Genomic DNA, 24,189 nt, shown 5'->3' with positions numbered 1-24,189 from the left:
CCTCCAGGAGGAATTAAGCCCCATTTAAAAGCTCCCCAGACTGGGGCAGGCTCAGCACCCTGCCAGGGCCTGCAGGGGTTGGGGGGCTCTGGCTGCAGAGCCAGCTCAGCTCCAGGGATCTTTCCCCAGGAACCAGAGGTGTCCCAGTCCAGCCCAGCAGCAATGGGCAGCCCTTGTGCTGCTCCTTTGGATCTCTCTAAGTACAGGGGACATTCCCACCACGCCATCTCCTTAACAGGAGTCCCAGGGCTGTTGTAGCCTACTCATCCTCAGACCCTTCAGACATCAAAAGGACCTGCCTGCTTCCCACCCCACGGCCTCTCCAGCCTCATTCCAGCATCCTGCAGCTCCTTCTGAGTTCAAGCCCCAGAGCTAAGGAGCAGGACATCAGGGCAATTCCCTGCAGCAGTTAACGCCTTAGCCTCATTTTCCTCTCCCCAGAGGATTAGCAAGGCTGTAATAGCACTAAATAAATTCACTAATGGCAAATTCTCAGGACACTTTGTCTGGAAAACTTGCTTGTAACTTACAGGATGCAGCCTGCAAATTTGGCTTTATTATCCTGTGACACAGCTGAGAGGAGCTGCTCCCTGACAGAGCGATTGGATCTGAACAAGATGTGTCCTAGATCATTAACAACGAGGCAATGAGGTAATTAAACACCTGCCTGGAGAAGCAGCCTTCACACTCATGACACAGCTGGAGAAGGAACCCATGGAATCAGGGTGGGAGATCAGAGCTTTTGGAGTGTTTCTTTCAAAGCTGCTTTGCCCAAACAGGAGTGCTCTGAGAAGGGACCATGCCCTGATGAGGCACCAGGCAGGCAGCCCGTGTTGGGTGATGGAAAGTGAAACACGAGGGCAGGATTGCTCTCCACACTCAGGTGCAAGGAAAAGGCCCTGCAATGTGCAGAATACCTGCAGGATGGTGGACTGCACGTGGTGGCCAAGTGAAACACGTGCTTGGACAGCTCACAGATGTTCCTGCTGGGAGAACAACCTCAACAAAGAGCTGGCTGAAGCTGCAGGTGCTGAGAGGGGCCCAGGATGGAGCAGGCCATCCAGCAAGACCTGGAGGCCCTTAGGAAGGAGGGTGCTCATGCCAGCTAGGAAGGATCAGACACCCTCCAAACCAAACCAAGCTCCTGGAAGGGCTCTGCTTGCACCACAGGCCTATCAGGGAGAGGAGACAAACCCTTCCAGGGTGACCAAGGCAGAGGACAGAACAGTGACAGGCCCTGCAAAGCACCTCCCAGCCCATCTGTGAGGGCAGAGGGTGCAGCAGCCAAGAACATTTGAGCCAAGGGGGCTCATACCCCAAACTGCAGCTTGCAGCCCAGAGCCCCAGATTTCAACCACACATAAACCTCCTGCAAAGCTCCAATTGTGAGCTGCTGTTGCCTGATTCAGCAGCAAATGCTTCTGTGTCACAGGCAGGGACCAGAGCAGGATGAATGTGTTTGCCACAGCTAATTCTCTGTGGCCAGACCTCGCCTTCCCCGACTTAATTTGATGCTCTGAGAAAATTAGACGCTCTCCTGCTTCTGTGGAAAAAGGCAAGCACTGAAGGTAATTCAGAGGCTTTGATGCTGCTCTTTAGTCATTCGGGCACCACAGCCCTGGCACGGCTCCCTGGACTGACCACGGGCAGGGACGGGAGTCACTAATCCTCATGCACAGCGTGAGAGCCTGGGGCAAAGCGCCGTGTCTGCACTGGGCACGGCCAGCAACGTCCTGCAGCCCAGCGAGGCAGGGACACCCTCATCCCCACAGCAAGGATTTTGACTTTAATAACGGCAGCACCTCGGGTGCTCAGCAGCAGAGGAGTCTGACGAAGATCCCAGCGTGGCAGTGCCTGGAAATGCCAAGTGCACGCTCGGACCGGGAGCGGTGCATCCATTCTGGATGTGGACGGATGGCACATGAAAGCTGTGCCCAGGGCTGCACAACAGACATGTAAATGACAGCCTTGAAAGTGGTTTTAAACCTCCCCTCTGAGCCATTACTGCTTTTTAGGCCAGAGGTGGGAAGGTTTTCCCCACAGGTCCCTCGCAGCAGCCCATGGAGGGGCAGGGGATGGACAAGGCCTCCTCCCTGGCAGGCGGAGTTTGTGCTTGGGCTCAGCTCTGACGCTGTCACCAGGCACCAGCACTGAGCTGCTGCTCACAGAGTGAATCCCCAAAGCAAACAGAGTGAGCACACTGCGGGCTGGATGCTCCCGAGCAAGGACTGCCCTGCTTTGGCCCAGCCGAGCCCCACCATGATCCCGTCCCCCTGGCAGGACCGAGCCCCGCTCAGGCACAAAGCAGCGCGGCCAGGCCCCAATTCCTCCCCAGAGGGAGAGGGCAGGGAGGGGCTGCATTTCTCAGAGCTGTTCACCCTCAGTGTGGTTCGGATGGGCCCTGCAGGATGCCAGACTGTTGGGGTGTCCCGTGGGATCAGCTCCAGTGCAGTCACTGCTCACGGAGCCCAGCAAGAGCCTGGGCTGCAGGGGCAGGTCCAGGGGACAGGGACCCCGGATCTCAGCTGGGCTGGGCTGGTCTGGGGGGAGAGGGAGCCCACAACCTCAGCTGGGCTGGGCAGGGGGACAGGGACCCCGGATCTCAGCTGGGCTGGGCAGGTCCCGGGGGACAGGGACCCCACGATCTCAGCTGGGCTGGGCGGGCAGCTGTAGCAGGCCCAGGGCCTGCAAGGCCTCCTTGGAGGCCAGAAGCCTGAGCTAGGAAAGGCCAAGTCATGATGACTGGGCCTTAGAAGCCCCTCTCTTCCACCTTTGGACCCTGCTTATCTCTCTGTAAGCCCATAGGTCACTTTCCCTTGACCCTTACTGTTGGACAATTTCCAAAACCCCTGTAAGGTATATAAACCCCTAATTCTGCCTGGTTTGACAGAAGAGCTGTCACTGAGAACCTTCACAGACCAATAAAGAATTCTTCGGAACCTCACACAGCATTCTCCTCTCTCTCCCGGTGTCTGCTGCAGCATCTAGCAAGCTAAAGACCTGAAATCACACAGAGCTGATAATCACTAAGAGCTGATATCACTTGAGCTTGCTTAGGCTGCCTGTGGCTGGGAGCTGCTCCCGACCCCGCTCTGCCGGGCTCCCACCACGCATCCCTCCCTGCCTCCCTCCCAGGTCTTTTCCTTGGCAGGAAAACCGACCTCCAGCTGCTGCTGTTTGAAAACAGCAATCCCACCCTGAAGGAAGAGGAGCAGCCACAGAGAGTCAGCACATCAAATCACTCTTTAAACGAGCAAACACCTCAGTCACACCCGGCTGCAGCCCACAGGGTACCTGTGCTGATGGGGCAGCTCACAAGAGCTGTGAGGGAGCACAGAAACCCCTCAGGAGATGCATCTTCTCCCAAGGATGAATTCTAGTCCCACTGCAGTTGGACAGGGACTTCCCACTCCTCAGTTCAGCACCTGCCAGCCAAACCTACAACCTGTTGCTGCAGACACAGCCACAAAGGCTGCACAGAACTCCTGACAGTGCCCACCCGGGATGTCCCACAGCTGGAGCAGCTTGGAATAGGCAAAAATCTTCTAGCAACGCAATCCCTTGTTTAAAATACTCCCAACTTTTTTTTAAAAGGAGGCAGACACTGTTGTTTAGGAGCTCTACAATCCCATGTGCCACCTTTCAGCTCTTTCACTGCCCAGTTTGCCTCATGCTCTGTCCCCCATGAGTCCCTCGAGACACATCCAGTGTCCCCAGACCCCTCAGAGTGCACAGCCAGAAATAAACATTGCTCAGACAGAGGTCTATCACTGGTGGTGGAGTGAGGGCCATGATGAACATCTCATTCCTATTTTAATAGATGCAATGGTACCAGACACGGCTAGCTCAGCCTGTAATTAAAATTCCAGTGCTAATCCCAAAGATACTCCATAGGAAAAGTTGATTGAAAGCAATCCTCTTGTCCATTCTGCTGGAGTTTCCTGTTTTGAGGGCAATCATGTGGCCTCCTCACCAATTAATTCATGGAAAGAGCTCAAGCACTTTAAAGGAACAGCGATGAAAGAGCAGGGCAAGGAGGAAGCTTCCAAGCCCCACAACGTGCTCTGAACCTTGCCCTGGCTGTTCCAGGCCCAGGGGAATTGATTTGTTCTGCACATCAGACACTTCAGCTGCCTGCTCTGTGCCCCTGCAGCTCCGTGAGCCTCACCTGAGCCAGCCCAGGCTCCACTGCAGGGCTAAAAGGCTCAGCTTTGCCAGTCTGGTCTGGGCTGCATCGTACAGGTGACTTCAATAACAATTTTTTCCCCTTCTTTACATCTTTAGGTTTCTGTTCCTGAGCCTCATCAGCACCTTCCATGATTTAAGCCACATCACTGCTCACAACCCCACTCCATTCACTTTCCACTAACATTACACTGAAACAAGCCAAGTCACCTGGAGTGGTGTTACCTGAGCTCTGGGGCAGAAGATCCTCCTGCAGAGCTAAGTGGCCATTCTCCAGGGGCTCAGCAGCCCCAGGTGATGGTGTGACCTCAATCTTCTCAGTGCTTGGGAGGTAAAGAGTGCTCAGTGTTCCTAATACAAACTACACGCCTCAGAGGTCAGGAATAAAAGTTTATTGTTTTCAAATTTCTTATCTGCGTTCAACTCATCAGCGTTGAACTGCGTTCCTTGTCAAAAAAGGTTTGGCAGAAAGAGGCCAATTTCTCTTAGGGTTTTGTACCTGTAACTAGAAAGTGGCCACAGGAGGAGTTCCCCTGGAATCCATCCAGGTACCCCACAGATGCTTGGAAGGAAAACAGAGTTTGGTGCAAGCCAAAGGAGAACCCTTCTGTGATTTGATCCAAAAGCTGAGAAGAGCAGCTCAGCTGGACACAGGGACCAGGTGAGCCTGGTCATTGTGGGCCTTTCCTTGCCTAAAAGGAAATGGGCTTTATGGGGAAGAGAAAGCTGCCAGTCAAGACCAAGTTTTCTAGAAATTGCCATCTGATAAATCATCTTCCACATTTCTTTTACCTGTACACTTCCCTTTCTTCTGTAAAATGCCCCTGGAATCCAGAGGCAAAGGGAACTGGCTGCAACTCCAGAAATTCCCATTTTGTTTCCATGCTGCAAAAATGAAACACAAACAAGAAGTTCCTCCTCCCGCTCCCACCTCTTTGTGATCACACAGTTCTTCTGTACTTTGAGAACTCACAAATCAGATCAACTTGGAACAAAGTGAACATTCATATTAAAATAATGGGAATTGTTAATTCCCCCCATTCATCTGACATGCACCTTGCAAAGAAAACTCCCTTTACAACAAAAACCCAATAATTCAAAATGGTTCTTCTGTTTCCAGCCTTAACTCCAATGCCTACAAGAGGAGAAAAAACACAAAGTCCAGACAAGCAGAACAAATTCTTGCTTCACCTGCCAGGACAGGCTGAGTGAAAACCCACACAGTGCTGGTGGAATCTTCCAAATGCTTTATTTAGGAACAGTTTTGCCCATGTGCTGTGGGTTTTTTTCCTACTGAATTGATCACAATTATGAAATTATCTGCACTTTCAAAGTGCCCATCCCCGTGGCACCTGGGTGCTTTATAAAAAACGCTGTCTGGCATGACAGAGATGAATTATCACTCACAAACCTGCTGTCTGCTGTTCCTCATCCCTCATTTCATGTGTAGCTACTGACCAGGGACAAGAAACAATGCAACAGATGAACTCCAGAAAAAGATCATCTTGTTTTCAGGCAAGGTTTAGATCAGAGACAAAACAAACACCAAGAGACCCAACTTCCCAAGAAGAGCAAGTAGCTATTGCTAAAGCCACCCATGAAGCTATTTTCCCAGGAAAATACTTTCAGGAATAGGTTCTATTACTGTATTTAGGTATTTAACAAAGTGTGTGTATGAATAAAGAAGAGTGCTATTGGCCCAGAGTACAAATTCACCACCACAGCAGGAGTAACCATCAACATTTGATGTCTGCCATCCTTATTGATAAGGAAAGAGGCTCTATTTTGTGATTTCAGAAAGTTACATTCTTAAAAAATATAGAGACTTCTGGGTTGAAAGGGAAGGAGAGAGAAGCTGCTGCCTTGGCTACTGTTCCACAGCCATTGTGTGGAAAGCCTCACCTTGCTGGTTTAGCTCTCCATCTACTTCTGCCTCTTATTTCCCAATTACACTCCAATTTCTACATCAAAAAAACAAATAATAGTGTCAAGTAATGGGGCAGAGGCAGGAATCAAATTGTATCTATGCCCTGGTCCATGGTGAGTAGATGTGTACCAACCCTGGACAGGTCACTGATCACAAAACTTCTCCAAGCAGAAAGGAATTTCTCTGTGCTCCAGGTTATTTTCAGCTATTTATAGTGTATGTTTGTTTCTGAGTAATTGTTTGTCTTTAATACACTGGGAGAGAATGTGTGTGCACAGACATGAACACAGGACACAGGGGAGAAGATGTGAACTTCCCTCTGTTGGTTTCAGGTGCAGGTATTTGTGTCCTAGAGCCTCTTGGAGCTTCTCCTTTAATACAGAATAAAACCTCTGTTCCTCTGGGGGTCCTGGTTAACTTTTGAATCCAAAAATGCCCTTTATATATCCTGTGAGACCACTCTTGGCCTTCTGCTCCACCTTGTCCTCCAGAGGTGGGAAAGCAACATGGTTAAGGGCCAGGTCAAAGAACAGGGGTTTGCATGGAATGGGCTGGAATCCTGGTGGGAAGTGCACGAGGCTGACTTGCTTGCTGACCAGGGAAGGATCCAGGCAGAAAGTCTCAAACCGTTCTGAGAGTGGCTGCAAGAGACCAAGGCAGGGACACAAATTAAACTCCAGTCATGTCAAAAGGGTCAAACATCAAACAGGACTGAGCAGCAACTGAGACAAGAGAAGTTCAAGCTCCTTTGTGAGGCCTCTGGGGACTCTGAAAATGATTTAACCTCCTGTCAAAGCACAGCTGCAGGATCTCTGGAAAACCCTCCCATGTGCAGAGAGAAAGCTAAATAAAGCAAGCTGCCACATTGGAAGCTGCAAGCTGCCTCCCAGTTCTTACCCCTCTGTCAGGTACCTTCAGCACCAAACCTAATAAAATTTCCTAAATACACCAGTCATGACCAAATCTTGATCAATGTAACATTTCTTGTGTTGTGAGAGGCACTCAGGTAACAGGACAAAGGTGATGGTCATTAAGAGCACAGCTGGAATTTGCCTGAGCTCTTGGCTCTTACCTTGCCATCCTTGACCTGAGATGGAGACTCAGTCTCATGAGGATCATTTGCATCTGCAAAATGGAACAAAAGGGGGTAAGAACAACTGGCTTGACCTTGGTGTACAGTAAGATTGTCTCAGGAAGCAGCTGTGCCCCAAGCTTAGGCATGATCCTTGCTCTCTGGGATACACAGGACAGTATTTTCAGCAGAATCAACTTGATTTCTAGAGTAAGCACCACACACACTCATCTACAGCCACCACAGCCCTGCAGTGGTGGAGCTTCTCCTTCACACTGTCACGAGAAGGTCTGGAAAGCAGCACAGACTCTGAGTGAAGCATACAGCAGAAGATGATGAAAACACTCCAGGGGGGTCTGTTAAACCACCATTAAGGCAATAAAGGAGGCAACACACTCCTTGTCCTGGATTTCCAGCAGCAGGCACAGCAAAAACAGCAGCCCAAGAAATCACAAAGTTTATCCATCCCCCAAAGTTCTGTTGGCCAGGCTGACACTGACAGAGAGAACATCACTGCTCTCCCTCTTCTTAGTTCACCCAACCAGGCAAAACTGGGATGAGTTAGGCCAAAGTGTCTGCAGCAAAAAAAAATGAAACACTGAACTGCTCTGTGCAGGCTCCCAAAACAGGTGCACATGCCCAGGAAGGGTTTTAACATCTCTGGGCAGGGAACAAGATGCCAATGTCCAGTCACTGCCTGCCTACCTGCACTACACACAGACAGAAACAGCTGGAACTGGGGAGAAGCACTTTTCCAAAGCCTGAGTGAATGGTGATGGAAAAACATTTGAAACTGAACTGGGATTAAACAGAAGGAATGAAATAGCTGCAGGGGCTTTAGTCAAGATACATCAGAGCAGAGTTCCAGTATAGCTGTGTTACTCACCTAAAATAGCTGCTGCTTGCAAGGAATACTTCTCTGCATTGACTTGAGTGATGAGATCCTGAACATCAGGCAGCTCCTAGAGCATTAAAGAAAATTATCTGAGAGACTGAAATGTGCCAGTCTAACAGTCTGAGCAAAGGTAAAACCAGACAGAGTAAGAACTAAGAAATTAACTCCTAGTGTTGATAAGCTTTTCCAGAAGGGGAAAAGCTACAGCACTGTGCTTCAGGCACCAGAGAAGTTGTAAAAGAGAAAATGCACAGGTGAGAAAAAGTGGTAAATTGTTTTGGAGTTGGTGCAAGTCTGTCCCTCCTCCAAGAGAGCAGCCAGCTGAAGTGTTCCCATGTCACTAGAAAGTCTCTGCTATAATGAACATTACCCTTCTCCCTACTTAAAGATCAGTCTTGAATTATAATGGCCTGGCACCTAATTAACAATAAATAGTGGGACAGAGCTGCTTCATAAAACTTCAGCTTCAGGACTGGGCTCCTACCTTCAGGCTGTTCCTGTGAGCTCCAGCTCCCGACTGAACCTCGCGGGCGTACTTCAGCACCCTCTCGTACAGCACAAGGGCTTCACTCCATTTCTTTACCAGGACATAGGACTGGGCAATGAAGAAACACCTGCAACAGTCAAGAGAGCATTCCTGATGTGTTTGTTGTCCACACCTTCTGCCAACTGAAATGAATGGCAATAGGAGATATCCTTAAGTAGCAGTGGGCAGTTTCCCTTTAGGAACCAGCCTCAAAGGACAGAAAAAACTGCATCAAAGGCCTGCACAGCACAAAGAGCTGTGGAATTAAACTTCTGAAGGTGTCACGTGTGCTAAAGAAAACTTGGCTGTTTCTCAGTCACCTGTAAGCTTTGTACACAAGTGTCTTCAATCCAATCTCCTTTTGGAAGTTCTTGTCCTCTTCTAGGCCAGGAAGTTGTGTCAGCTCCACAAGGTTCTGTGCAAAAGAGAGTTGGAATAACAACTGCAGGGATTGCCTTCCCCTGGAATCTGCTGGTCTAAGAGAAAGCTGACCCTCTTGACAAGTCAACAGAACACTCCCAGGAAAATAGTTTCCAGTTTTCTAATCATCAGTTCTCTAACCTTGTGAAGGACTCTCATTGAAACTTGTGCAAGTTGCCCTCAGGACAGACTTCCTGACACAAAGCAGAATTACAACAAAGACTCCTTAGATTTCACATGAACAAATTCTTTCATAAGGCATTTCCCTCTCCCATTCACATCTGCTTCAGCTACAGGCTTCCTCAGTTAACTGCAAAATTATGGGAGAAACTGAGAACCTGCTAATGAAGAACAAGTATTTTTAGCTGCTACTTTCCCTGGCCAGCAGAAACTAAGGCAGCTCTAAGGGTGCTGCACAAGAGTCAGAAAGACTATTTTAAAACTCTATTAGAGTGCACAACAAAGGACACCCATTGAAGCAGCAGGTTCTGCTCATAACTGAAAGAGGTTTTTTGTGTTTCATGCAGATGTTGAACATCTTTGAGGTACTTCAAGGTACTCAGCTACTCTTCAGACTTCATGGTAGTTTCATTTACAGCGCTGAATTTCTGCAATAACCTTTTGTAACACTCAGCTTTCCTAGCCAGCCACATCCTGTTTACCCTAACCACACGGAGCTCTCAGGTTAGGCTGGAGAGCTGGATGCTCTCAGCAGTACCTGCAGGATGATGTCGTAGAGGCGGATGAGGTCCTGCGGCCGCGGCGAGCGCTTGCCGTCCTCGTCGGAGCGCTGCTGCTGCAGCAGGGCCTTCTGCAGGGACTTGGCCATGCTCTCGTTGCGCTTGATGGCCGTGGACAGCTTGATGTAGGTCAAATAACTGCCAAAATAAAAGGAGAAAGCCCATCAGGACTGTCAGAGCTACTCAGACATTGCTCTGTGTTCTGAACTGGTGGCGGAAAAACATCTGGAAGGTCAACGTGAGAGTCTGGAGTGAAATGTTTACAGAGCTGCCTGAAGCAGATCCTTATCTGTACACTCATCCTTTGGGATCCCACAGGCCAGAACAAAAACCCCATAAAACAAAACCAAACAAAATAAAATCTTGACATAAGAACATGGCTTCTTCACACTAGCACTGGCAGCAATGTTTGCCTATTACCTGTGTAAGTACTGGATGTTGGACACCTTCCCAGAATCGTTTTCCAGAGAGTGTTCTCGCTGCTTCTGTGGGCAATGGAGACAAAACACTGCATGATTTACTTAAAACTGGCAGCCAAGGGACAAAAAACACAGAACAACTCAAGGTTAGGGTAAGCCATGGAAGTAACAGACTTCTAGGCAAAAGAGGGAGGGCTTCTCCACTGCTATTCCCCCACTCCAGTTCTGGAGAGAGTAAACTCAAATTTTGCAGCTCTTTATTAAAGAAATCCCAGCAAGCTGAACACTAAACCAGCCCCAAGGAAACACGGTGCCATTGGAAGTAGAAACTGGTGTTTGCTGCTTACCTGGTCAGGTTTCAGTTCTTCCCGAACAGCCTGAATGGCATCTCTGCACTCACTGAGCAAAGACTCAAACAAACGCTCCTTTGTCTCCTCATTTTCTGCCTAAGAGCAAAGGAGATTCAAGACAGATCAGAAATCAGACATTTTTGTATGACGCATGAATTAATTGAGGAGATTAAATGAAGTTTCTCCCAAATTATGTCTTTAAGGTCCATGGGTAGCTAGAACTCCAATCTGTGCCTATCTGTAACATATTCTTGGGGGAAATCTGCCAGAAATCCTCAGGAATGGGGTCAGTGCTGAGAACTGAACAGCAGTGAAGGCCTAGCAGACACAGCTCATGGCCCCATTCCTACACCAGTTATCTTCCTTCCCAGCAACTCCATTCCCTTCCTGGATGGCACCTGCACTGCTCCCTGAGCTGAGGCTGGACTGCACTGTGGGAAAGGCCCAGCAATAGAAGAGCTGAGCAGTCCTGAACTGGCAAACTACCAATGCAGACAGCTCTTGTTATGGTGATTTAATGTTCCCATGTGGTAAGAACATGCAGATGATTATCTTTTCTCCACTCCCACTCCAGCAATGCTCACAGTGGCAATAACTTGCTTGTTTGAAGCATCTTTCACAGTAACCCTATATTTCAGCAGCAGGAGTGACCGAGTGCTTTTCTGCTGTCACCTTAAGTTTTGTTAAAAAAAGAAGTGAAGCAGCTTTTGGCCTTCTGCCCCAAAACCAGAACTTGAAAACAACCTTTAAAAAACAAGTTGGGGCCTGATCTCTGCCTAATTTATTGGCATATTGTGTACCCAATTAAACAAGCTCCCAAACTGAAACTCAGCCTTTATTCAGATGCTGAGTCGGAAACCAGCTGGAGATTGCAAGACTTTCAATGATTCAGTAAGAAAAAACTACTCAGAAGCAAACCTCAGCCTCAGTGATTGAAGAAGAATTCAAGAGCACCAGCACCATGTTCTGCCACTCCCATCTCATGTAACAGTGTAAGATAAGCTTTGCTGCAATAAATTTGCAATTGTCAAAATGAATTTAAAAAGTCTCAAACCATGCTCACTTGTTAATCTACTGTACAGCTCCACAGACTCTGCCTCTCCACTTCCCACGTTCACAAACCTAATCAAGAATGTTATTTTTACTCCCTCACAAAGCCTCAGGTATCTTGTGATGGAGGCGGTTTTTTGAGTTTGGGATTTTTTTTGTTTTTAATTTAAGATTTGCTGTGAGAATTTTTAAGGTGGGACTGGCTCCTGAGAATAACCAGAGACGAGTCTGACTGCATTCTCAACCTCACCCAGAGCAGCACAGCAATTTCACTGTAAGCACAAAAATGAAAACAGACATGGCCAGATCATCATTCAGGCACAAACAGGGCAAGGGCTGGGCCCTGCAACGAAACAAAGGCTTTCCTTTCCAAGCAAAAACTCCTTAAGCTGATTCTATGCATAAATAGCCATGTTCTGATTTGGGAGATATCAGCTCACAGGGCTGAGACACAAGTGCTGCAGCTGGCGATTCAACTGTCCTGACAGAACTGCACAGGTTCATCTTAGAGGTTCATGGAAACCAATCCCCCTGAACCCAATTCTAAAAAATGTGCAGTGCTCAGCTGTCAGATTTTCTTTGGTCTAAACCACTGTGTAACATCTCTGACAGTTATTACCACCCATTTTTGCTGCAATCTAGAGATGAGCACAGAATCCTTGAGGCAACACCAGCCAGGAGCACACCTGTGTCATGCTGCCCTGCAGCCTTGTCACTTCTACCTGGTGAGAGCCAATGGGCCCTCACAGCCACACCTTCAAATCTACAAAAGGACTGACAAAAGCAATTTCAAACCTGGATTCCTATTTCAGTTTGGCTGATTTGTTCTGTTCCTCCCATTACCAATAAGGCACCAAAGGCAACAGTGTAATTGCATTGGGAGACTCCATTTTTACACAAAACAGACTGGTTTTACAACTAGTCCAACCCTGCAGAGCACTGCTGTTATGTCAGGGCTTCAGCTCAGTGAAGATGAGCAGAAAGGTGCCAAAGATCCCAGGAAGCACAATTCATTCACACGAAGCTGGACTGCCCATCACAGCTGACACAACTCCAGAACTGCTGCCAAAAAGGCAAGTTTTAGCTCTCTGGGAATGCAAACAGTGCTGCTGCAATGCTCAGCTCTCAGCAGTCCACTCAACTCCTCTGTTTAGTCAGATTCCCAGGAATGCAAAGATGAGACCAAATTCAGGCTGTTCTGCCACTACTTTAGAGAGCAACTAAACTGAGAAAGTCCAGCTGTCAGCTGCCAGGATGGAAGTTAAATGAGGGAACTCAGAGCTGTACTTCCACCTGCTGGCCACACTTAGGTGCTTCCTGAAACCAAATCCATTCAGCAACATTCAATTCCTAACATTATGGTAGCACTCAGGTTTCCCACCCAGCCACATCCTGTTTATACCAATCACACTCCTCTTACCACTATCCCCTGCTCTAGTCTTAACCCTCTGTAGGATTATAATTTTTATTTATTTCTTTTTATTTATTATTATTTTCCTAGTGATAAAAGGTTTTTAATGCTGCAAAATTCCCATTTTTACTGGCACTGAAGATCCTTTCACTTCCTTTTAAAACTCTGAGTGTGTATGCAGACACTAAAAAGCAGGATACTTCCTCTGGTCACCACTTCCAAGGAAAAAACTACAGATGGAAAACTTTACTACAATACTAAAGACATGAACTGTATGTGCCACTGCAAGTTCCAGTGAGCTGGACTTCAGTGATACTTGTGAGTCCTTTCCAACTCAGGACATTCCATGATTCTATGAAGTGTTTCGGAACCATTACATGTGAAATTGATTTACATTCTAACATTTATTAATCCCCTTCCTGCTTTTGAAGATTTCCAGAAGTCAGTAAGAGAATGGAACACCACCTGCTACACCTGGCAAATGGCTATTTGTTGCTAAAGAAAGAAATTATCAATATGTATTTTTGTTTTGGCTGCTCTGAAGTTGGAGCATTTGAGCAAGATGCTTAAAGAAATTAGAAGAGTAATTCATTAAAACTGTAACCTTCATTTCTAAGTGATGTTCTAATAATATGGTTATCACCCTGCTGCTGCAAGGCAGCACAGAATGTTCCAAGGAGCAGGAATACTCAGAATAGATCTCCCAGACTGCTCCACTCAGCAGATTGTGAGAGCTATCCCCAGCCAACACTTCAGCTTTGGGTTATAATCAGTACTCCCCCACTTTTACCTTCAGCCTTCCAGCCCCAAATTTGAAAAAAAAAAATGACATTACTCAAAAGCTTTTAGTTCAGGTACCAGGTATTGCATAGAAGGAGAGGATGGTGAGAAGGGCAGGATGGAGAGGGCTGCTGGGTTACCTGAGCAATTGCTGCCTCGTTGTCAGCCAGCCCCAGCAGGAAGATCCTCACTTTGTCAATCTTCACTGGGACAGTTCTCCCTCTCCACTCCACCTCACTCATCGTGGCTGCCTGCTTTGCCCGAGTCTGGGTGATCAGAGCCTGCACAGAACACACTGAGCTTAGGAGCTTCAATTTACAGGGATGCAAAACTGAACCTCCTGGACTGATGCTAGACTTGACTATTTTGAAATCAAAGGGCTTTTTGAGAAAGTTGTTTCCCACAAAGCCTAGGCTTACTTGCTCACTTCTGTTCAATTCTGGCTCTTGAATGGTTTGCTGCAGCAATATTCATGCTCAGCACAGTAATAATGAATATTTCAAGCTGAAGCATGCAAATAAATTACCTCCAGTTTTTCTGCAAGAAGACCTTCAGTGCCACCAGACCTCAGTCTCATCTGCATCAACTCATTCATGGCAGATTGGTCACCTGAAAATCAACAAATTGAGATCACATTTCCATTTGACTTCAAAATCACTTTCATATACAAATCTTATCATTAGATTTTACACTGGCAGTTTAGGGACAAGCTTGCAATTTCATTGTAACTTCATAGGCAAGCTACCACAAACTGTTATTCTGTCTTTCTATACAAAACCACAGGTGCTGTTGCAAAATGAGGCCCTTTCTGCATTGCTAAACTGTCCCAAAACAAGAGCAGAATTTGCCCAAAATACTATGGTGTCAATGTTACTTAGATGAGGGTTTAACTAAACCAGTATTGCTTTCCTGTGAACAGATGAGCCCCCCTTCCCTTACCAATGTTGTAGGCACAGTAGCGGATGTTGGGCGAGATCTCCTCCACACGCTGGTTATACAGCACAGCTTGTTCTTCTGTGAAAGCATTGGCCAGCTTTTCATAGATGGTCCTACAGCAAAGGACAGATATTAACACTGCAGAGTGTGTCACTTGTGAGGTGCTATCCTAAGGGAACAGTTTGTGTCTGTGCTCTGGGAGATGCTATTTCTTCAGCAGCACCTCCCAGTTAAGCAGAATTAACAATGCACAGTGTTAGTAATGTTAGTTTAGTTATGCACATAACTAAAGTGATCCAACACTATTTCCTGAAGGAAGCTGGTGAAGTCAGGGACTCACTTGCATTTGTTGAAAGCCTCCATTGCTGCCTTCCACTCCTGGTGCTCGAAGCGAAGCATCCCGGTGAGGTAAGCCATGTACGCCTGCACAGAGAGCGAGGGCAAGGTCACTCCCCATCAGCTGCCTAACTGTGCCACCTTCAGAGAAAGGCTGCTGGGACTCCTGCAGTGGGTGACTAAGCTTTGCCCTTTTCACTGGGGCTTCCCACAGAAGACAACTGATTTGGATGACAGGTTACAGCTACCTACCTCTTCCCCTTTAACTGACTCTGCTGCATTTCTAAGGAACCGCACAATCATAAAATGGAATCACAGAATGGACTGGAAAGGAGCTTAAAGATTATCTAGTTCCAACCCCTCTGCCATGACAGGGACATCTTCCACTAGACAAGGTTGCCCAGAAATTGAAGATATTTCTTGATTGTTACTCAATGGCCCACTGATGTCACACAACTTTTTTCCCCAGCAACACGCTGTACAATGGTAGTTTAATTAAATGAGTACAGCACTGCTGTTCAAAGATTTCACAAGAGCTGTTTTCCAGAAACTGAACCCCCAAATCTTGCATTCTGGGTGGCTACTTCAGCACATTCAACAAAAAGGTAACTCAGTTGATAAGCAGTTTCTTAGGCTGTGTTGCACCATCTTAGCTGCCCTCAATTTTTTGTACTTTTATTATTCATTGAAAGACAGTAATTATTTCTTCACCCCAAACTCCAAAGATTTCTTGTTCAGCCCTTGCTGTACAACAAGATGAAAGTACCAGTGGTTACCTGAGCTTCCAGCTTTGTCTTGGCATCCACCCTGTTGCTCTCACAGAGCCTCTCCAGCTCCTCGGCGTGCTTCACGGCCTTGCGCAGCCGCGAGAGCAGATGGAAGCGCTTGCGGGGCTCCGTGTTGGCCTCCTGCTTCAGCTGCATGGCGTAGCTCCAGGCCCTCTCTGCATCCATCAGGATCAGCAGCAGATACCTGCAGGGCACAGGAGGGTGCATGGGACAATAATGACACTCACACAAGAGTTGTACCACCACCAGCTCTTTGCCATTTGGTCTGCCAAGTTCAGTAGCAGAAGTGCAGCTTAATTAGTAAGAGGCAGATGTTTTACTTAAAGTTCTAAGCACACAAAGTCTTGTTATTCCTGACTAGTTTCTGCTGTGTTTTTCACTCAGAAGTGCAATTACCCCACTGAGGAAGAGAGGTATCATTCTGTAGTACCACAGACGCTACAAAGACAAGGGATTTATCATTTTAGGCCACTCTTAAAACTGGTTCAATATGTTCTAACAACACAGGTGAATGCAGCATCATGTGTTGTTTTCCCACAAGAAAAGACAAGAAACATTCTAAGTATACCTAAAAGATGGGAAGTGAACCCAAAATCCTGGCTGCTCTCCACAAACTCTGTCAGACAAGCATTCTGTCAAATTTAGAAGATGTAAGTAAAACTTGCAGTGCAATATTTCTGTCCAAACAGAAGGGATTGTATCTCTAACCCCAACCTTGCTGGCTACACCATTTACATTACCAGCATTCCCATGGTTACCTTGCAACACACCTGAATAAGCATTTCCTCTTAAATGTCACAGGAATTTACTGATTATTAAAAGAACCCATTTTAGCAACTATGAAGGAAGAGATGGAACAGGCTGTTGCTGCTCCTCCTTGTCCCACTGGATGTGAGCAGTGTCTCTTGCACCTGCACTACAGCCTGAACTTTTATTAGTATCAACAACACATCTCTGAAAAGAAATGTTTTGGATGATATTGTACAAAATAGTTTTCCACATGAAAAAGAAATTACTGAAAGGAAACTCTTCAGTAACACACTGAAGTCTCAATTCCATCCAGTCCCTGTACCTGTTGTCTGAGAGAATCTCTTCAGTTACTTTCTTCCCAGTGAACTTGTGTCTGTTGCCCATCTTGAAGTTGAGAGTTTTGCGGAGCCGCCTCAGCCTGCGGGAGCAGTAACCCCTAAAAAAGGACAACCACAGTCAGTCTGGCCAAAGGACAACTTTGCTTCTGTTTACTGCTCTATCTAAATAGAAAAAAAAAATTTAAAAATTAAGGCTGTACCAGGCAATGTTTTATCATTTAAAACACCATGTGTGACATATGGCAGCTCAAAAACTACGTGTAAAGCAGCAATTAATAGAAAACGAAGTAAGAAGACATGGTCTTGAAAAATCAGGGTGATGTGGTCATGACTAGGTGCTTTATGTGTGTTTATGGAACACTGAGCTGGAGGAGTACAGTGCCTATGAGGGAGGTGTGAACACAAGCTCCTATGGGCAGTGGGGATGCAAGAGCCACAGCACAGCACAGCCAAGGGCGATCAGCACACAGGGCCCCACGTGGAACAGCCCACCAGGGGTTTCCACCTGGCAGAGAGGTTTGCTGCCTGCTACAAGGGGTTACAATTTAAATGAAGTGAAGCCAAGCCCAGGAGCAGCCCCCAGCACTCACCTGTACCTCTGGAAGTCCCCATGCCTCAGGCCGTGCTGCTGCTGGGACTCCTTCACGATCTGCAGGACTGCGGCTGGCGTTAAGGGACACTCACAGTGCAGGGCACCAGCTCCTCCTCCACCCCAAAATAACACAGGGAACCCCCAGAGCCCCTGAGCCAGACACACTCTGAGCAGTGGGACACCCCAAAACCTCCTAAAAGCAGAGAGCTGATGGCTCTAAAGCACATCATGAGCCCACAGCTCCCTCCAGAGCTCATTTCTGTCAGCAGAGATGAGACAAACCTCAGGCACCTCCTGCAGACATCCAGGGGAGTGCTGCTGGCACCAGAGCTCCTTTGGGGATAAGGACCATCCTCAGACCACCCCAGCCTGGCTACAGGACCTCCCCAGCCACACTTGTGACACAGATTTGTAGGGAAAACTGAGCTAGAGAAGCTTTCCTGCCCCGGAATGTCCCCTTGCTCAGGACAAGGATAAAACCACCCAGAACAGAACATCTGCTGCCTCCCCAGCACAAACAAACAAACCAAGTGCCTTCTGAGCACAGAACCTCATAAAAAGAGTTTTTGGAAACAACTCCAGGGCTGATCTCAGTTTTTCAGCACGTTTCTAGTCCTGCTGTAACAAATATCTGTGACACACAGCACTGCCCTGGGGCACCATCACTCAGAGCTCCTGCACTTCCTTCACTCCCTCAGTTATTCCTAGCAAATAAAATCAAAATCATGCTACATTCTAGTAAACCTGATGTTTTTCATTCAGTTTACAAGGCAGGCTATTTTGTGAAATAAAACCTCCACCACAAACAAGAAATCTCTGTGCTACATGCATTCATACCCTAAAATTTCCCTTTTAAGCTTTACCAAAATACCTTTAAAGAAAATTCACAACAGAAAACCAGACTGTACAACAACCCCAACAAAAGAAAAACTACAACTACACCTAAAAAACACCAAACAATTAAAGTTTAAAAAATGCCAGATGTCTATCAAAATGTGTTCTTAGGACTACACCTAGAAGAAAGTCCCTGAAGTATAAAAACCTGCACCAATAGTTACACCACTGAATTATTCTGTATCTGCAGAACAACCCAGCTGAACTGCAGTGTCTCACCACAGCCCTCCTCATCTCTGCTGTCTACCCAAGATTTTTTTCACTCTTTTATCCTGCACAGTTACTTGCTGAATTCATACCCCCTGAACTTTTTTATTTTTTCATTCCCAACATTCCCAGGGCAATTGCTAACTCTGCACCTTACTCCACAGTCACTGACTACACACCACCTGCCATATGCCACGTGGAAAACTGCAACCTGATTCCCCCCGGGTTTCCCTCTGACCCAGAAGATAAAACTCAGCTCTACCACAGCTGTGCAGCTGGACCGGTTTCACATCCAAGTTTCACCTACACAACCCCCACAAGCTTTACACGCCGAGATTTCAGAAGCACTAAACCTGCAGGAGCCAGCCTGCCACCTCAGCGCACCTGGTAAGTTTGTTGTTTTTTTTTTTAATTTATTATTGCTCACTTCAAGGTGCGGTATCACCAGGAGCAGCTCCCGGGTGCCCTGCCCGTACCCTAAAGCACACGGCCCCGCTGTGGAGACTGACGGCAGCTGTCCCGCGGCTCGGAAGGAGCGCGATTCCATAACCCAGGAAAGCCAGCTTTATCCAAACCCGCTTTATCCGAACCAAACCCTCACGGGCCCAGGCCAGCACCGCCCGCCCCTCCGGGCTGCCCCCTCACGGGGCTCCAGCCGGGAGCGGGGGCAGTCCCCGCTGTCCCTGCCCTGCGAGCTCCGCGCTGCCGCCACGTCCCCCCGCCGCCCACGGGGCCGGGCCTGCCACGTCCCCCCGCCGCCGCCGCTGCGCAGGATGCTCTCCAGGCCCAGGCTGTCGCCGAGGCCGCCGGGCTGCGGCCCCGCCGGCCGCTCGTTCTCCTTGTTGTCCTTGCCGTCCTTGTGCTCCTTGTTCTCCTCCGCCCCGGCCCCGCGGCCGCCGCCGCCTCCCTGACGCTCCGCCGCCATCTTGCACCGGGGCCGCGGAGCATCACGGGCCGGGGAGCGGCGAGCGGCGCGCGGGGGCTGCCGGGAACGGGGAGGACCCGGGGGCAGCCCGGGAACGGGAACGGGAGAAAAGGGAATGGGAACCGGGAATGGGATAAGGGAAACCGGGACAGGAGCGGGATCGGGCGTCCCGGCGGGCTCCCGGGGCTGGGCCCCACCCCGGGTGCGGGTGCAGCCCCTCCTGCCCCGGTCCCGCTCATCCATCCCGAGCGAGCCCCAGCTCCCTCACGGGGCTCGGGCCCAGCGCCGCCCCAGTGCTGGCCCCACACAGAGCCAGGGCCACCCAGCCAGCCCAGAACCGACCCAAACAGCCCCCAGGGTCACCCACCCATCTCAAAACTGATCCCAGGACTGACCCTAGGGTACCCACCCACCCCAAAAGAGCCCCCAGGGTCACCCAGCCACACCAGAACTGACCCAAAACAGCCCCGGGGTCACCCACCTAGCCTAGAACCGACCCCAAACAACCCCCAGGGTAACCCACCCACCCCAAAACAGCCACCAGGGTCACCCACCCCTCTCAGAACTGATCCCAAACAGAGCCAGGGTCACCCACCCACCCCAGAACTGACCCAAAACAGCCCCCGAGTCACCCACCCACCCCAAAAGAGCCCCCAGGGTCACCTGCCCCAGTGCTGACCCCAAATCAGCCCCCAGGTGCGGCACAGGGACATTTCTGCTTTCTGGCACGCTGGCAGGAAGCTTTGCAGCTCCTCTGGATTCCTCTGGGGTCTGCAAACGGGAGGATAAAACCGTCAGCCACCGCCTGGGTGTGTGAACTCCCCCAGGGCAGGGGCCAGGGGCTCACACAAACCTGCAGAGCCTCCAGGGGAGCCTGGCAGCGAGGCTGAGCTGCCTTCGGTGTCACAGGGGCTGCTGCAGGGCACAAACCCCCAGCTACGGGCACTCCCATCCCTCTGCCAGCCCCACAGCGTGCCTTTTCCTGTTGGCTTAGGCCTTTTCCTCTTAGTTTTGGCCTTTTCCTGTTGGTTTTGGCCTTTTCCTGTTGATTTTGGCAATTTCCTATTGGTTTAGGCCTTTTCCTATTGGTTTTGGCCAGAGGATCTTGCTTTTGGGGATCTGGATCATCCTCCTTCACCCCTGCCCAAATAACCCTTCTGGGTCTCAGGACAAAAATGTATTTTGCTGCTATTTATTTTTATCCTGCTACTCCTGTAAAACTGAGTAAAACTCAGTAAAACTGAGTTTTACTGCTATTTGGGATATTTTGCTGCTATTTATTTTTATCCTGCTACTCCCGTAAAACTGAGTAAAACTGCTATTTGGGAAGAAACTGAGTGATTTCCCTTTTTTTTTGGTGTTGTTGTTGGTAATTTTTTGTTTTCTTTTGTTTTTTGGGTTTTGTTTGTTTGTTTGGGGTTTCTTTGTTTGTTTGGTTTTTTTGTTTTTGTTGTTGTTGTGGTTTTGGTTGGTTGGTTTGGGGTTTTGTTTGGTTTTGTTTGTTTGTTTTTGTTTATTTGTTTTTTGTTTTGTTGGGGTTTTTTTTTGTTATTGTTGTTGTTGGGATTTTTTGTTTTCTTTTGTTTTTTGGGGGGGTTGTTTTTGGGGTTTTGTTTGTTTGGGGTTTCTTTGTTTTTTTGGGGTTTCTTTGTTGTTGTTGTGGTTTTGTTTGGTTGGTTGGTTTGGGTTTTTTGTTTGTTTGTGTTTGTTTGTTTATTTTTGTTTGTTTGTTTTTGTTTGTTTGGTTTTGTTTTGTTTTTGTTTGTTTGTGTTTGTTTGTTTATTTTTGTTTGTTTGTTTTTGTTTGTTTGGTTTTGTTTTGTTTTTGTTTGTTTGTGTTTGTTTGTTTATTTTTGTTTGTTTGTTTTTGTTTGTTTGGTTTTGTTTTGTTTTTGTTTGTTTGTGTTTGTTTGTTTATTTTTGTTTGTTTGTTTTTGTTTGTTTGGTTTTGTTTTGTTTTTGTTTGTTTGTGTTTGTTTGTTTATTTTTGTTTGTTTGTTTTTGTTTGTTTTTTGGGTTTTTTTGATTTTGTTTGTTTTGTTTGTTTTTGTTTGTTTGGTTTTGTTTTGTTTTTGTTTGTTTGTTTTTGTTTTGTTTTTGTTTTGTTTGTTTGTTTTTGTTTGTTTTTGGTTTTGTTTGTTTTTGTTTGTTTTTTGTTTTGTTGGGGTTTTTTGTTTGTTTGGGGGTTTTTTTGTTTTGTTTTGTTTTGTTTTGTTTTGTTTTTATAATCTCACTCTGCAGCACCAGGATGGAGCCAGCCTCTCTGCAGGCTGACCAGAGACACCACCAGGCTGTCAGGACACAGGGTGGAACCTCGCTGGGGCCAGGCTTCCCCGCGGGCCGTGGCTGTGGCACCATTGTGGCTCCCCGGGGACATGCAGCCAGTCTGGGACCGGCAGAGCAAGGCAGAGCTGTTCTGTGTCTCAGCACCTCCTTCAGCCCCAATTTCCGCCGTGCTGCTCCTAATTGCTTTTCGCTGTGGGATGTCACCGGGAACCCGCAGCATCCCCACCCCAGAGGGGTCTGGTCGCCTCCAGCTGGCTTTGGGGTTGGTGGGGCAGGGCTGCCAGGGTGGGGAGGGCTCCGTGTGCTGCGGTGGCCGTGTCACAGGGCTGGCAGTGTCCCCAGAGCTGCCAGCACCGCGGGCTCAGCGCCCGTTGAGAGAGCGGAGAAACTGCGGAGCGAGTTAGTTACAGAAGTAATTGGCGCATTAAATATTCCAGAAGCAAAACAAGGCAGGCTGGGGTGGGGTCAGACCAAGAGTCCTCGGAGAGCCGATTGCTCCGGCCGCTCCCGGGGCTCCCATCCTGCGGGACCAAAAAGGCAATTTTGCAGGAAGACGACACGGCACGAAAAAAGATTTGTTCTGGCTGCGATGTATCCCGCTGCTCTCTAACCCTAACCCAGCCGTGGGGAGAAATGCAGTTTCTCAGAAAACCTGGGCTCACCTCGGCTGTTTCGGTGCGAGGATTTCTCTGCCGCTGGACAATGCGGAGAGATTTGCAGTCAGAGGATTCCCATTGCTAAAAACCAGCCCCGCAGCCCCTGGGGGTGAGCAAACCCTCTTTCAGTGACTGCTGAAGGGGGAGGCTATCAGAAAACTCCCGCAGACGCCTAACTTTGGGTGCCCAGCTCCCTTCGGGGTGCCCAGCTCCCTTTGGGGCGCCCAGCCCGGCTGCCCCAGCCCCTCCGGAGGGGTAACATCACTAACATTTCACCCCATCCCAGGGGAAACCCTGCCCGGGCTGGGTCCCTGAGCTCCCCGAGGGCAGCGGGGTGGGGATGCCGTCGCCGGGGCCGGGCGGGAGCCGCGCCCCGGAGCCCCCCGGGCCCCCCCGCTCCGCCGGCGCACCGAGAGCGCCGCAGCCGCCCCGCCGGAGCCGCCCGAGCGCCCGCGGGCTCCCGCACGCCCGGAGGAGGTGAAGGGCCCCCGGCTCCCCCGCAGCCCCGCCGGGCCCCCCGCACGCTGCCCGTGCACCGCAGCTCCCGTGCAGCTCCCGTGCGCTCTCCGGGCTCCCCTGCCGCCGCTCTGCCCCTTCCCGTGCGTCCCTGGTGCGCTCCCCGCTGCAGTCTCCTTGCTCCCCCTCTTCCCGTGTGTGCCTTCTGTGCTCGCCGGCGCGCTCTCCCTGCACCCCCTTTCCCTTTGCATCCCTGCTGACCTCTCCCTGCACCCCTTTTCTGTGCAATCCCTGCTGACCTCTCCCTGCACCCCTTTTCTGTGCAATCCCTGCTGACCTCTCCCTGCACCTCCTTTTCCTTTGCATCCCTGCTGTACTCCCCACTGGACATCTTTTCCTATCCACCCCGTGCATCCCCGGTGTGCTCCTCACTGACCTTTCCCCGCACCCCCTTTCCCTTTCCTTTTCCCTTTCCCTCCCTTCTGTGCCACCCCTTTTCTGTGCAATCCCTGCTGACCTCTCCCTGCACCCCTTTTCTGTGCAATCCCTGCTGACCTCTCCCTGCACCCCTTTTCTGTGCAATCCCTGCTGACCTCTCCCTGCACCCCTTTTCTGTGCAATCCCTGCTGACCTCTCCCTGCACCCCTTTTCTGTGCAATCCCTGCTGACCTCTCCCTGCACCCCTTTTCTGTGCAATCCCTGCTGACCTCTCCCTGCACCCCTTTTCTGTGCAATCCCTGCTGACCTCTCCCTGCACCCCTTTTCTGTGCAATCCCTGCTGACCTCTCCCTGCACCCCTTTTCTGTGCAATCCCTGCTGACCTCTCCCTGCACCCCTTTTCTGTGCAATCCCTGCTGACCTCTCCCTGCACCCCTTTTCTGTGCAATCCCTGCTGACCTCTCCCTGCACCCCTTTTCTGTGCAATCCCTGCTGACCTCTCCCTGCACCCCTTTTCTGTGCAATCCCTGCTGACCTCTCCCTGCACCCCTTTTCTGTGCAATCCCTGCTGACCTCTCCCTGCACCCCTTTTCTGTGCAATCCCTGCTGACCTCTCCCTGCACCCCTTTTCTGTGCAATCCCTGCTGACCTCTCCCTGCACCCCTTTTCTGTGCAATCCCTGCTGACCTCTCCCTGCACCCCTTTTCTGTGCAATCCCTGCTGACCTCTCCCTGCACCCCTTTTCTGTGCAATCCCTGCTGACCTCTCCCTGCACCCCTTTTCTGTGCAATCCCTGCTGACCTCTCCCTGCA

At 49.2% G+C, this 24,189-nt stretch overlaps 1 protein-coding gene across 1 annotated transcript; it reads right to left on the bottom strand.

Annotated features, from left to right (window-relative positions):
• Positions 1–5,412: 5,412 nt before the first annotated feature.
• Positions 5,413–19,574, bottom strand: SRP68 (signal recognition particle 68). The gene is made up of 16 exons (XM_039716207.1): positions 19,394–19,574; positions 17,514–17,580; positions 16,908–17,021; positions 15,824–16,019; positions 15,052–15,134; positions 14,715–14,824; positions 14,302–14,384; positions 13,916–14,056; positions 10,532–10,630; positions 10,186–10,250; positions 9,744–9,903; positions 8,926–9,020; positions 8,564–8,693; positions 8,071–8,146; positions 7,185–7,237; positions 5,413–6,753 (listed from the first exon to the last, which is right to left on the bottom strand). Exons 1-16 carry the CDS (start codon positions 19,539–19,541, stop codon positions 6,526–6,528), a joined length of 1,848 nt encoding a protein of 615 aa, XP_039572141.1. The 5' UTR covers positions 19,542–19,574; the 3' UTR covers positions 5,413–6,525.
• Positions 19,575–24,189: the final 4,615 nt, after the last annotated feature.

Source organism: Passer montanus, unplaced genomic scaffold (genome assembly GCF_014805655.1).
Source record: "Passer montanus isolate IOZ18808 unplaced genomic scaffold, ASM1480565v1 scaffold35, whole genome shotgun sequence".
In the NCBI taxonomy this organism is placed as follows: Eukaryota; Metazoa; Chordata; class Aves; order Passeriformes; family Passeridae; genus Passer; species Passer montanus.
The sequence above is the reverse complement of the archived record's forward strand: the minus strand, read 5'-3'. Positions and strand labels throughout refer to the sequence as shown.

Coding starts and splice junctions, on each gene's coding strand:
- SRP68 (XM_039716207.1), bottom strand. CDS start 19,541: ATGGCGGCGGAGCGTCAGGGAGGCGGCGGCGGCCGCGGGGCCGGGGCG. Junction 14,385..14,714: donor CTACTGTGCCTACAACATTG/GTAAGGGAAGGG, acceptor GTTGATTTTCAG/GTGACCAATCTGCCATGAAT. Junction 10,631..13,915: donor ACGAGGCAGCAATTGCTCAG/GTAACCCAGCAG, acceptor CTTTGCTCTTAG/GCAGAAAATGAGGAGACAAA.